General features: G+C 40.2%; 1 protein-coding gene across 1 annotated transcript; it reads right to left on the reverse strand.

The window, feature by feature from the left end:
- Positions 1-1,910: 1,910 nt before the first annotated feature.
- LOC139647880 (B-cell linker protein) lies at positions 1,911-12,844 on the reverse strand. Its single transcript, XM_071523872.1, has 19 exons — positions 12,717-12,844; positions 9,646-9,671; positions 9,454-9,488; positions 9,277-9,314; positions 8,647-8,740; positions 8,426-8,511; positions 8,227-8,284; positions 7,967-8,098; positions 7,210-7,238; positions 7,086-7,122; positions 6,785-6,860; positions 6,560-6,590; positions 6,295-6,331; positions 6,076-6,181; positions 5,800-5,837; positions 5,583-5,626; positions 5,417-5,485; positions 4,434-4,592; positions 1,911-4,107 (listed from the first exon to the last, which is right to left on the reverse strand). Exons 1-19 carry the CDS (start codon positions 12,723-12,725, stop codon positions 3,991-3,993), a joined length of 1,221 nt encoding a protein of 406 aa, XP_071379973.1. The 5' UTR covers positions 12,726-12,844; the 3' UTR covers positions 1,911-3,990.
- Positions 12,845-13,328: the final 484 nt, after the last annotated feature.

Raw genomic sequence — 13,328 nt, forward strand, 5'->3', positions numbered from 1 at the left:
AGAAGTGGTGAATTCGCAGAAGCAGCCTGCGCAGTGGATTTTCTCATGAATATCAATGCAGTGGGGAAAAAAAAATCGGATGTGCTCTTTGTACCCCTCCGCCGCAGCCCCTTCCCCCTTCCTTTCCACCAACTTCGAAATCAGGGCTCGTGACAAGCGCCCCACCTTTTCATGATTTCTGCAAAATCAACACCCCCCCTCCACTTCCAAAAAAGTGTGATGTGTATAGATGACGCATAGGACTGGGGATTGCTGACGTTTGAAAGAGTTAAAGGGATCTGAAACTACCTCCATATCACTAATTGTAGCCCATGTATCTCATCTATGGGCCTTTACCCTTCTCTCTTCTCATCATCATCATCATCAGCAGCATCATCATAATCCTAATCATAATCATAATCATCATCTCTGGCTGTCAGCAGGTTATGCACAAATTAAAAAATTTGAATCTAGGACAGAATTCAACCTAAATCAGAATGAAACATGTTATTACTATCTTGGTCGTGTTTGGGATTGTTAAGTGCTAAAACCAAACTATTAACCAACAGTCTATTCTGTTATCAAGCCACATTTTCTGGACATATGGGAGACTTCTGGAGACACAGAATAGCCCACTTATGTATACTGTGAAAGATGAAAATACAGTACAGTGAAAATACATTGTTTGGTCTATTTAATGTTCACAATCACTTAGAGCTGTAAAACAAAGTCAGTTTGACAGATACTTCCTTTTGAGATCAGCAATACACCACTGATGTGACTCATGTACAGGATGCGGACAGCACACACAGAGTTTCAAATCCAAGATGCTCAGTTTCCAAAGAATCAGGCGTACCGTACACAATGCAATTTTAACTACTCCTATTAACAAATAGTGACACACTAAAACCACTAGATGAAATTACATTTAATAGCAAAGAAAAAAAACAGGTACTGTATGGAATAGGTGGCACATTTATGAACACCCAGGAAAAGAGCTAATTGATCTTATCATTTAACAAAAAGTTGTAACATATTAATAGTGAAAACACATAAATGCATATAGTACAAACGCTTGTGAAAACAGTTGTATTTACAGTAGATTATATGTGCTTACACTGCTAACAAATTGCAAGAGGGATTGTTATTTAATTACTGATAGAGCGGTGACCTAGTTGACATGAAATTCAACTTTTTATTAAAGTCTCCAAGTTAAAATGGAATTGAGCCTTATTGAAAATTAGAAAAAGATAAAATTGTTATTTCTTATAGTGATTCTATGAGATTTGTATAGCAAACCACTTGTAGAAATAGTTTAGGGATCTGTTGGGTTCAGGACTAGAGAATGTATCAACCAGCAATAATGTGTAGAGCTCCAAGGTGCCTCACCCGGACCAAATTACTCTGGTTCCAGGAAGTTATTTAGTGCTCATTTACAGCATATGCAAATATTTCCCCGTGGCCACAGTTCCATGCGGTTCTACACTGTCAGTCAGTCCTGAAATCTACCATGTTATGTGGCCAAACAACTCAAAATGAATGCTAAAAAAACATAGTAGGTACCTTAGAACGTGCCAATGCCTAATGAGCCAAGCTAATACTCCATGGTGCTTGTGTAATTGTATGACTTTTTGGCTGATTGCAGCTACTATCCAGCATCATGACTAGTTTTCAAGACTGGACCAAATCCATGTTACACAGCACATTTTCTAGTGTTCATAAGTGTTGATTTTTCAGTGGCAATTATTTGAAGTCGACAAGTGTTGATTGGAGAGCTTTTTGTCCTCTCATGGTGCTGATATGGCTCAGAGGTGGCTGTTCAAAACGAAAAGTGTTAAATTAACTGTGAAGGGTGTGGATAGTGTTGATTTTTACACTCTGAGAGTTAAAGAACGCTGATGCTTTCGTAGTGTAAGGCAAGGCAAGGCAAGGCAAGGCAAACTTTATTTATATAGCACATTTCATACACAAGGCAAATACAATGTGCTTCACATAAAACAGAAAAAATACATAAAATGACATTAAAAACGAAAAGAAAGAAAGATGTTGAGCAGTCACTCTCACACTGGTGACACCTCTGGTCAGCCAGTATAACTTCTCTGAGAGTGACTCCCTCAATTTTTCCTCTCAAAAAGGAAATCAATTTATATGAGATCTTGAAGGATTCTTCAAAAGATTCTTCGAAGGAGCCTAGAGTCTTTCCAGTGGTCTTACCCCACCCTATAGGCAGGCCCCACAGCCCCTATAGGACTTGTAAATGTTCCTGTAGAACAATACACAGATCATCTAAACAATTACAATTATAAACTTCAAGAAATCCTTCAATTCTCAATACAGGTTTGAGGATCCTGTCAGAGCGGATAAACTACTCACCAGAGTTCCTTTAGACTCCTGTTGGGATCCTGTTTGTGACGCCAATGTATGAATAATTTTGCATAAAATAGGGAAAACATAAATACAAGAAATAAAAGAAATAAATAAAGATAACACCTGTTACATCTACATACAGATGATTTAGCAGAAGGCCACAGAGAAAAGGAATGTTTTGAAGTTTTGTAGTATGCTGCTCGACCCAAAATCAGTGGGTTTGACACTGGGAGTGAGGTCACCCAGACAGGAAGCTGGTGTAACCAGTGGTCTCTGGTCAGTGGCCACTGGGAGGCAGTTCACATCCAGCTCCTGTGTTTGTCTCGGCTAAAACCACAAACCCTCGGCTCACCACAAACCAATCCTCCTCTGAAAAGGATCCATCTCAAGAGGGGATTTGACAACAGGTGCCTTGTTAGCAGCGGGTTTACTCCAGGGGGCTTTATCAAGAAGCAGCATTCACATTATACTTACTTCCTTAAATGAACTCCACACACCACAGAAACCCCATCTAAAGAGCTGGACTCAGTTATAGTATCCGGGTCACAGCACCACTGTAACTGATGGTTACTGACCAATAACAGCAATTCCAGCAGGCTTAGTTTAAACTATAGAAACCTGTTCACCACCACATGAATACAAAGGTTTAATATGCAGTGCCACTTGAAAAGGATCCACCTCAAGAGATGAAGCAGGTGTATTTTAACTTAGTACTGGGTCTACATTACACAATTCCAACAATATCACACTAGAATGAATTACACCTTTAACGCAATATACAAAATCAAAAATTAGACACCAAACTAAACTAAAGAGGAAACCTTAATTATAATTTACACACTGAAAATCCAAACATGACTATAATGAAAATGACTGATACATGCACAGATGTTTTTCTTCATGGTTCACCACACATGACCACAGTCATGGGAATGAGAAGTATAGGCACAAAGTAATATGGATCGAGCTGGATGTAGGAGAGATCATGTGATAATGTGATGTCACAGTAGACTTACAGTATGTATATGCTCAGTGGTGCTGTAGCCTAGTTGTTGTTATGGGATTGTTGCGATCTGACAGGAAGAATATTAATTCTCAAGCCGAAGGCTGAAACATTCATACCTAATGGCTATTATAATAACACAGTCGTAGTACAGGACAGTTAGCCTATGTGACAAAGTTAGGCAATTATAGCTAAAACAATGACATGATGTAAAACAACAAAATCACTTTTTGGGCTTATAATCCTGTGTGCTATATGTTTTTATTGTGTTGTTTTCTATGATCATTTTAATTTATGTAAAGTGTCTTTGAGTACCCTGAAAAGCACTGTATTATTACAATGTATTATTATTATTATTATTATTATTATTATTATTATTATTATTATATACTACCTTCATGCCATGTGGGAATAAGGCATCTTGGAGTAACTGTTTGTGAGCATTCACTGAAAGGTTTCAATGTTGCAATATCAATTTCAATTTAATCGCAACATGAAGACTTTATATTCCCTGTATGACTGGTATTTCACTGTTAGGTCTGACTACATTTTGGTGAGCACTGTACAGTCTTTACAAGTGCGATTACCCTCATATGAGCGTATGAACACACAACGTGGGAGAGGTTGTGGGTAATGTAGTTTTAAGGGCGAGCGGGGTGCGTGAGGTACGTAGTGTGCTTGGCCTGACTCTTGCTGTCAATCAGAAGCAGCTGGTTATTGTTGTGGTGAGAAATGATCTCCTGGAGGCTGCTGAAAATCTGAGAGAGAGAGAGAGATAGAAAGAGAGATGAGAAGACAAGACAAGATCATCCCTCTGTTTAGTCTGGGAAGCGTATGGTGAAGGAATGCTTACTAAGCTGCATTCCTTCCACTAATGCTTTTCTCCTGCATCATAACTCTGTCCCTTTTGTATACTCAAACTATTCCTCTTTGTTATGTTGTTTATTTCCTTCTCCTCTTTCTCTCTCTCTGTTTGGACCCTACTCTTCTTCTTCTTCTACTCCTTCTCTCTCTCTCTCTCTCTCTCTCTCTCTCTCTCTCAGTGTATTTTCCCCTCTCTCAGTCCTGCCTCCTTCATCCTCACCTCTTCATTCTTCTTGCCCTCCTTTCCGAGGGCGTAGCCTTGTGTCTCCTCCAGGAAGCGAATGGGAATGTTGTACACCTTCTGCCGGTAGAGCACAGCCAGGGTGAACGGCTGCCGGGTGTTCTGGGCTGAGCTGTGCCGGATGAGGAAGGCACCGTCCTGCAGCAGAGAGAGAGAGAGAGAGAGAGAGAAGAAGAGAGAGGGTGAGACAGAGTGGAGAAAGCAAACGGAAAGGAAATGGTAATAGGAGGGGGGGAAGACAAAACCTGACAGAGGATAGGAAAGAACAAGGGGGGCAGGAGGAGGAAAGATGAAGAGGAGGATGAGGGCGAGAGAGGATAGGAAAGGAAAAACCCCACTTGAATTAACCTTAACGTCATTATGTAACGATCTTCTCCTCCTTATACTCTTAATACATTTTTTTTTTATTCTGATTGTACAAATGGTTTGACTACTGTTGACAAAATGCGCTTTGGACAAAAGCGTCTGCTAAATGATGTAATGTAATGTAATGTAATGAAAAACAAAGGAGAGGGATAGACGAAGAATTCAGAGTGTGTAAAAACAGTGTACATGTTATGCACAGTAAATACCAGCAATGGAAATATTACTATCATCGCAGCCCAGAGGGCGTTTCACTAAGATGGGGTTAAAGGTTACACAGAGGGCTTGAGTGTGTGTGTCAGCTAGATCCTTAGGCTAACACCCCCACACACACACTCCCGCCCTTAACCACTAACCACCACACACACACACACACACACACTGAAACACATGATAATTAATACATTGTCTGTCTGCACAGCAGCCTTGCCATAAGCCTGTGTGTTTTCTTGGTTGGGAATAAAAACAAATTGTGGCTGAAATTACTCTCACATCATTAGCTGTTCATTTTAGCATGAAATGAGACAGGGCCTCTCTGTAAATCAGGACAAAGGGACAGCGAATCCCTCATATAATCACATAAAAACTGTTTGCCTTACCTTGTTGACTCTCAGCAAGAGGTCCTCAGCAGTCTTTCTCTTGCAATCTCTAGCAAACCATTCTTTGTCCTGTAATATATCATGACATAAATATATCAACATCAGAGCTTAGAACCATTACTCAGTAACTCACATTGTATTTTCTCAGGACTGCAGGGAGCCATACCTCATTTCCCGCCTGTTTGGAAGCTTTCATACCACTAGAAGACACTTAAATGAGATAGAAAACATGTTATGTGTGAAGTGAGAGTTTGAGAATTCCTAATTTAGCCACAACCGTGTGGTAAAATGAGTCTGATCCATGCCATGTAATGGATTACATTATAGGGAGAATCCAACTGACCCCAGATAATCACAGCCATCCCTTAGGATTTTCATCTTACCTGCAGGCTTAGTGTCCACTATTGGCGGAGGTGGAGGGCTGAAATAAAGACAGCAAGGCTAACATTGTATATTGAATTTAATCCTGATATATGCATGCACTCTTACACTGATGGGATCCACTGCAGAAACCAGTTGGAAACAAATGTTCCTCCTTGCAACTTTACAACTTGCAACTAATGTGATATATGTACAGCACATAGCAAAAATCCTCTCCCATCTCCCTTTAGTACCTGCATTACAAATCCCACTACCGCCCTTCATTCCTTGCCTCTAACCTGGGTTTAGCTTCCTTCAGGTTCACCGGCAGAGGGGGCTTAACACCGGGAGTTGGGGGAGGGGGTTTGGCAGGAAACATGGGGCGTCTTGCATCTATGGGAGGAGCTGGAGCGACAAGATATGTTGCTTTTCATCATCGTGATCATAAATGGTTGTTTTTTGGATGTGACAGGGTCTGTATTAAAGGTTTTCATGCACAAAGGAGATGCTGTTCTTACCTGTTTTTACCTCATTAAAGGAAGGCAAGAGTGAACTCTGAAAGAGAGCAAATGATAAAAGAACAATGAAAGAGATCAAAATGTTTTGCTGTTATTGAAGGTGTGGTGTCATACTAAGGAGTTGAACTTAAACACACAGGAGTAATGAAAACTTCAGATATCCAGTTCAGTCTGTATCTTGGCAGGCTTCTCTTTAGATGAGATTATAGGGGATCATTATAATCAAACTAAGCACTGAGATGAGACTCTGAACAGAGATACTCACAGACTTTGCTCTGGGAACTGGAGGCTTCATCCTGCAGAGGGAGAGAATATCAATTTCCATATGCTGTGAATACTCTATTAAGCACATTTGCATTTTTCTGTAAATACTAGTCTGATAGGACATGGAGCTTAATACTATGTAGACAGACCATATCCTAGACTAGGACCAGGTCCTGGTCAGGCAGCTGGCTCAAAAGTACTTTGACCCAAGGTGAGGTGTACTTACATGGGTATGTGGGAAGGTGCTGCGGCTGTCTTGGGAGGAGGCATCCTCATGAGCCCACGAGAGGCGGGAGGGCAGGCTGAAGAGCAGGGAGAAGGGAAATTTGCATTTTCACCAGACTGAGTTTACCTTAAGTTACATCATCTGCAAATGAAAGCCGTCTTTCTTCTGTGCAAAGTTAGTAATCTAAGTGATACATCTGTAGCCATCAGCTGATCACTCTACACTGTTTATGCAAACTTATAATCAGCACTGCAGAGCTACTTTTGTGGAGTCTGATGTAGCAGGAGTGACTGCAACCTACCAACTGTTGGCTCGAGATACAGGTCATCATTATCTCCCTGAAACACAGAAATACAAACATCAGCACATCATGATAACACAGGGGAGGGAGTGTAATAAAGTTATCAAATTTCAGTGACACTCACCTGTTCTTCATTTGGATCCAGATACACATCTGAAATGCAGAAAGGAAATACCAACAATGCTCTTTACAAGTAGCTGTTATGGTGTCATACAGTCCCCTAGTGGTGAAATACTTCCCAAACACTTCCTCCATAGTGGACTATGAGAAAGAGCATGTACCAGAACTCAGTCAGACAAACAGTTTGTCTTTTTGTTAGTTAGCCCATCTGTTAGTTAGTTAGTTAGTTAGTTAGTTAGTTGGTTACAGTGGTAATCCTTGAGTTCATTTTTTGGGCAACATCTTTGGTGCTGAGTAGTCATTGCTGTAGTGTTTTTGCACTGCACTTAGATAAATTTGCAATCAATTTGTTAATGACGTTTGAGTTTGTGTGGGTGCCGCTCTTTTCTTTATTTGTTCAGCCACAGTGGCTATCTCTGCTCATGCTAACTGTCAAAACAAACTGCTGTTACTGATTTTTCCCGGGACCTACCAGACACTAGGTGTTTAGAACAGCAAATATAAAAACTTCCATGAACTGGGTATAGGTTGAATCATTGTTTTGCTATATCAAACAGGGATAGAGAGAAGCAAAACAGACACTTATTTATGTGGACAAGTCTTAAGTCAGATCTTTAGTTGTCATTCTTTGCACAGTTAACACCCCAGTGGAATATTTACCCTCTTTCCAGTCCACATAACCAATGTAAATCATTTAGACATTCACAGGATGTGTGAACTACCTGCATGAAAGACCTGTTTGTATTGGTAGCAGTGATTACCTTCCTCAAAGTTGGAGGCCGGGGCCCGGGTGGGAGCGGGTACTGGAGCAGCGGGAGGACGGGCAGGAGGGGGGGCCATCTTCTTCACGGGAGGCTTTTTCCCAGGCTTCTCTTTTCTATCTATCTCAGGGGCTGGGGGGGGAAGGGAATGGATGAAGTGGGAGTTGAAGGAAAGGGTTAAACAGATAAAGACAGCTGGGCTATACAGTAAAAAAAAAAAGACACTGACAGTGGCTAAAGAATACTGATGAATGACTCACGTTTGTTGCTGTTGGGATCAATGTAGAACTCCTCATCATCATGTTGAGGTGGCTGTTTCTAGATGAGAGGGACAAGATAATTTAATTTGAACCAATACAACAACATGAGACACTGGGTTTTAAATGCATTGACTGGTGTGACATGACGGCTAAATGCACCGACAGATGTCGGACTGCCAGGACACTGAACTGTAATTACCGAGGCCTTGCCCATTGGTGTCACCTTGGCCGGCCTGGGTGGAGGAGCAGCCTGCCTTTGTGGAACAGCAGGATTGGACGACCTCTCTGGAAAGCCAAGTATCATCATATAAGGTCATATCAATGAAAATGGTGATTCTTATGATGAGGTATTGTCAAAGGTATCTGTATCTGAAGTTTTCTTTAATATCTGTAATAAATGATTCAGTACAGCGCTGTTACCCAAATAAACATCCTCTTCCACTTGTCTAGGTGGGACTTTCACAGCCGGACGTTCACATGGAGGTGCTTCGTACATGTCCCCATCCTCTTCATCCTGCCATAAGCAAATACACAGGGCAATTATCTTAAAGGTGCATTTGAGACATTACTATAAATATTGTTGACAAATGAGTTGACAAATTGCTTTACGGCACAAAACACGAAGAGGGTCACTGTTTTTCCAGCATAAATAGAGTTTTGGTAGATGGGGGGAATGAGTGGTAGGCTGATGGAAAAATCACTTCCAACATGTTTATCCTTTTCAGTAACGCAAATGAGAAAACAAACACAGAGCAATACCAGGGATGAGGAGAGGGAGGGTGGACAAGTAGCAATATCCTCTTTGTGACAGAAAGCAGCAGGCTTTATGGGAAATGTGGTTTTAATTCTGAGAATCACAGCGCTAGCACTGACAATACCACAGGCGTGAGATAGAGCCTACCAATTGTCTTATTTGTTTACGGTAATTATACCAAAGTACTACAACTAATTTGACAATGTTATATTGATGTTTAAAAATGCTACACGAAGCACCGTTAATAAGAAGTGGATATCTGAGAAAACCTTGTCGACTCATTACATTCTACTTACAAACTCATCCTCTGGCCAGCCAAACCCTGCATTGTTATCTGAAACAGAGTGAGACAGAGAGAGAGAGAGAAAGAGAGAGCGGTGGATATCGAAGAAGAGGCATACAATCCAATAAAATAACGTAGTTTGAATATTTTTTTTCTCATTAAAAAAATGAAGGTTTCCATAAAATCTCACCTATCCTTTTGGGTGGAGCTGGAGGCCCGTTGTGTCTGAGAGGAAGACGAGAGAGAAGGTCATACTGTACTGTACTGTTGTTTTGTTATTATCACATGCATGATGTCATCCTTTCTACCCTTATTAAAGCCCCATAGAATAATACATGAATGACACTGGTTATTTGGCTATGCAAATTGTTACTATACTTACAGGTTCTTCAGTTTTCCAAAGAAGCTCTGAAAGCACAGAAACCACAAATTTGTATTCAAAGACTTACAGAGAGGCGAGTGAAGGCGGACAGACGGGGACACAGGGATGCTCAATTTTTTAAGCTGTCTCTATGTGACATCTCACAATTAAGTGCTCTCTTTAGATGATAACAGCATGTCTGGTTTATCATTTACATGTAGTTAAACTTTACCAATCAGCCTATTACCATCAGACTTATTACCAGATCTGGATCAATGGCTGCTTTGTGGTGAAGGCCACACAGATAGACAAAAGAGCTTTATTACTGTAAGAAGACAAGGCGTCATGTTGCCATTAGATACGGTAAAAACAGTGCTACCCCAAATTTCAGTGGGTGGAGTCATTCTTACAATAACTTATTTTGTCCTGCAATGGTTATTTGAGAATCAATATTGCTGTATGTGAGTCGTGCTGTTCTGAAGCACAAATTAATCAGTGAAATCACAACAGTGTCCATCTGTAGGGATAGAACTGAGGTTGTACTGTGCATTATTTCATCGCCATGGTGAAGCGGAGATAAATACACTTGTTAAGGATAAATCAGGAAGTGGAGTTATCTCTGTTTTCCCACAGAGCCTGTTCTCAGCCGGCCGCCATAGAGGAAGTGTTGATGTAAATGACCGTGGATGGACAGACAGGGAGAGGGGGAGGAATTAAAGAGCTGTTAAGATTTTTCGTTAACTGTTTCTCTCTCTGTGACTCTCTCACACACTCTCTCATAGGTGCACACACACACACACACATACACACACACACACACACACACACACACATACAGAGCATGCCAAACACCTGTTGATTTACTGTATCTGGTTAATGATGAGCAGGTGAGAGGTGGGAGGAAGGACAGAGCTACATTCATCCAAAATTCAGGATTCAATCATTTATTGCCATATCATCATAGCTGAGGGGAATTTGCCTCGGTGTAGCTCCATTAAAAATAAACACAGATGACAGTGAAATTCATGAGATACCATACATACGCACCTAAAAAAACTCATATACCATATCCACATCTACACGTTACATTCTAACACAGTGCAATACGGTGCAAACTACTGAGTAAAATAAGATTGCCCACGCCTTCATAAAGTGACCTTGTGCCTTACAAAAGGCCTTAATTTGTTGCTATTACAGAGACATGAGGTTCGACAGTGCTTTGAATCCAGGAGACATATATGGAGCTGACAGCCAATGATCTTAGGGTTAGCAGACACCCAACGACAGACATATACATTTCTGTTCTTCTACTATTTGTCCATTTGTGGCAATTTACAACTATATCAGCAATTCCAAAAAAATATTAGCGTTTCTATCTCTGTTCAAGTAACAGCAACAGTGTTCTGCTGTGCACTAACCATAATGTTTTACTGCTACCTGCAGTAACTTCTCTTCAATGGGGAATTTCAGAGGGGAACAACAATACCACCTTTCATGTGACCATGAACTGAAATCTGATGCAAACAAGGGCAAGACACCGCGAGTACCATCATTTAAATGTTTCATTATTCAGCCAGTAGAAATTATGTAACTGTTATCACGTGTAATGGCACTGGATAAAAATGACAAGCCATTTTTATTTTTCATTGTGATACTAGACAAAGATACTACAGCTATGTAATACATTGGGCTGAACATCACAGGTATTAGGCCATCGTACCCAGAGGAGACAGTAACTGAACAAGCAGCAGCCATTAAAGTATTGATTGCAATAATGTCTCTATCTTATGGTAAAAGTGAAAGTCCTCCTTACAGTGTTCTCTGTGTTCTGAAACCCAAAAGAAGGGAATAAACCTCTCATGTTGCAGGTGTTTACAGACCATGCACAGTGTTTTGAATCACATAAATGGTACATGCAATACACCCATAGTTTTTGAGGTGGGCACCAATTCATAATGCAGATGAATAGAGAACACAGAGATTAACATAAGGCTTGGAGATATAGTTGCATTTCCACGAAGCGATCTGTGCTGAGGGCAACTTTGTAGAGGGAACTTAGAAAAAATGGGGAAGGGGAGGATGGATTGTCATGGTATGGTCTGCTACACAATCTGAATCATCATAACTAAACATTTCAAATAAAATAAATAAAATGTGCAATAAAAGAAATCTGTATTTACTTTACATATGATAGATGTTAGATGTCAAGGGGGCACAATTTCAGTGGGCATGATCTGTGTGCTTTGAAACGCCCGTCAGAAAATTGAGAACTATAGACACATTTCCTAGTAAACTAAAACAAAGAAACATAGCAACTGACCTCCAACACCATCTGTAAGTGAACCACACCCTCCAGGCTATGTTCATGTTTTCCTGCACCCTACAACCCTATTGAAATGTATTGTAGGAACCTGATGTCGTTGTTGGCAAAAAAGGCAGAACTGAAAGAACTGAGGTCTGAGTGACAAATTATACAAAATCCTCAACAAATACTGTATGTAGCAGTGTCACAATTTAGCCCAAATGAATTTCTGCATGCTGGATTTTCCTTTTATTTGAATTTGAGAGCACCTGTACCAACTGTAATTCAGTTGTATAAAGTTGAAATAATAATTACATAACAAATGTAAATATTCTGAATATGTTTAACTGAAAAATAGATTGAAATATGATTCATTTAAGTTACTCAATAAAGAAATTGATTTTATGGAGGACTGCTGAAGAAAGTTTGTAAAGAATAAAAACAAAAAGCTACATTCATTTGAGTGTTTAACCAGCTTGCCTGATCTCTCTGAGCTTGAAGCTTCAGTGCCCTTGCAAACACTTGCTGTCCAGTAGTTTTCACTGTTTTTCTTAGTTTCCACACAATCACACTGTTTCTAACCACTTTAACAATGTAGGTCTTCTTTTACACAATCTTTCCCCTATCAAACAGTCTAAAAGGAGAGATGTTAAAATAAAGAGGAAAGTTTACAGTGAACTCATTTACAGTGGTAAAACTGTCATCAACAACCCTGACTCACTTCCTTGACACCGCCCAATGTTTTCAGAATACAAACTAAAATATGACAAAATTAAAACATGTACATTACCATTGTCATGATTTAGAATGAGTCCCACGGCTCAAGTCATGAGGAAATGTCCTTTGTTTTGGGTCTCAGATGCAAATGGTTAGGAGATTGAAACAGAGTGATACAGAGTGAATGTGCAGAACAGCTCTACCTGTCCTCATTTGCATTTCCTACCTGTGTGAGACAAACAGTCTCACCTGCTGCTGGCCAGTCTGCCTTTAATGAGCTCACACATGAGTGCAAACCTGCAGTGTGCAGCTGCAGCCACTGTACACTTTACATTGGCTCCCAGCTTCCCTATAGCGTCCTGCCAATGGGCTTAGAGCCAATACTGCATTTGCTATCACTTGCTGTAACTGGTAAAGGCTTCTCTTCCATCATCCATCTGCCAGCCAAAAAGAAAATTATTAACCTTTGTTACACAAACACAAACACACTTGTGATAACAAACTGTCAATGAAGCCATTAGTAAGTCGTCATTAAGTTTGTTTAGGTATAAAACACAAAAATCAAGTGAGAAAACACAATAATTGCCTTGCATATGGATTTATACCAATTTATACTAATCACCAAATTATCCACTTTACCTTTTTTACACAGTATTTATCTTACACCTATCAAACAGCATGGAAT

This window comes from Centroberyx affinis, unplaced genomic scaffold (assembly GCF_046629955.1).
Source record: "Centroberyx affinis isolate AG114_WGS23_722 - 3 ecotype Tasmania unplaced genomic scaffold, CSIRO-AGI_Caff_v1 ptg001129l_1, whole genome shotgun sequence".
Taxonomy (NCBI): Eukaryota; Metazoa; Chordata; class Actinopteri; order Beryciformes; family Berycidae; genus Centroberyx; species Centroberyx affinis.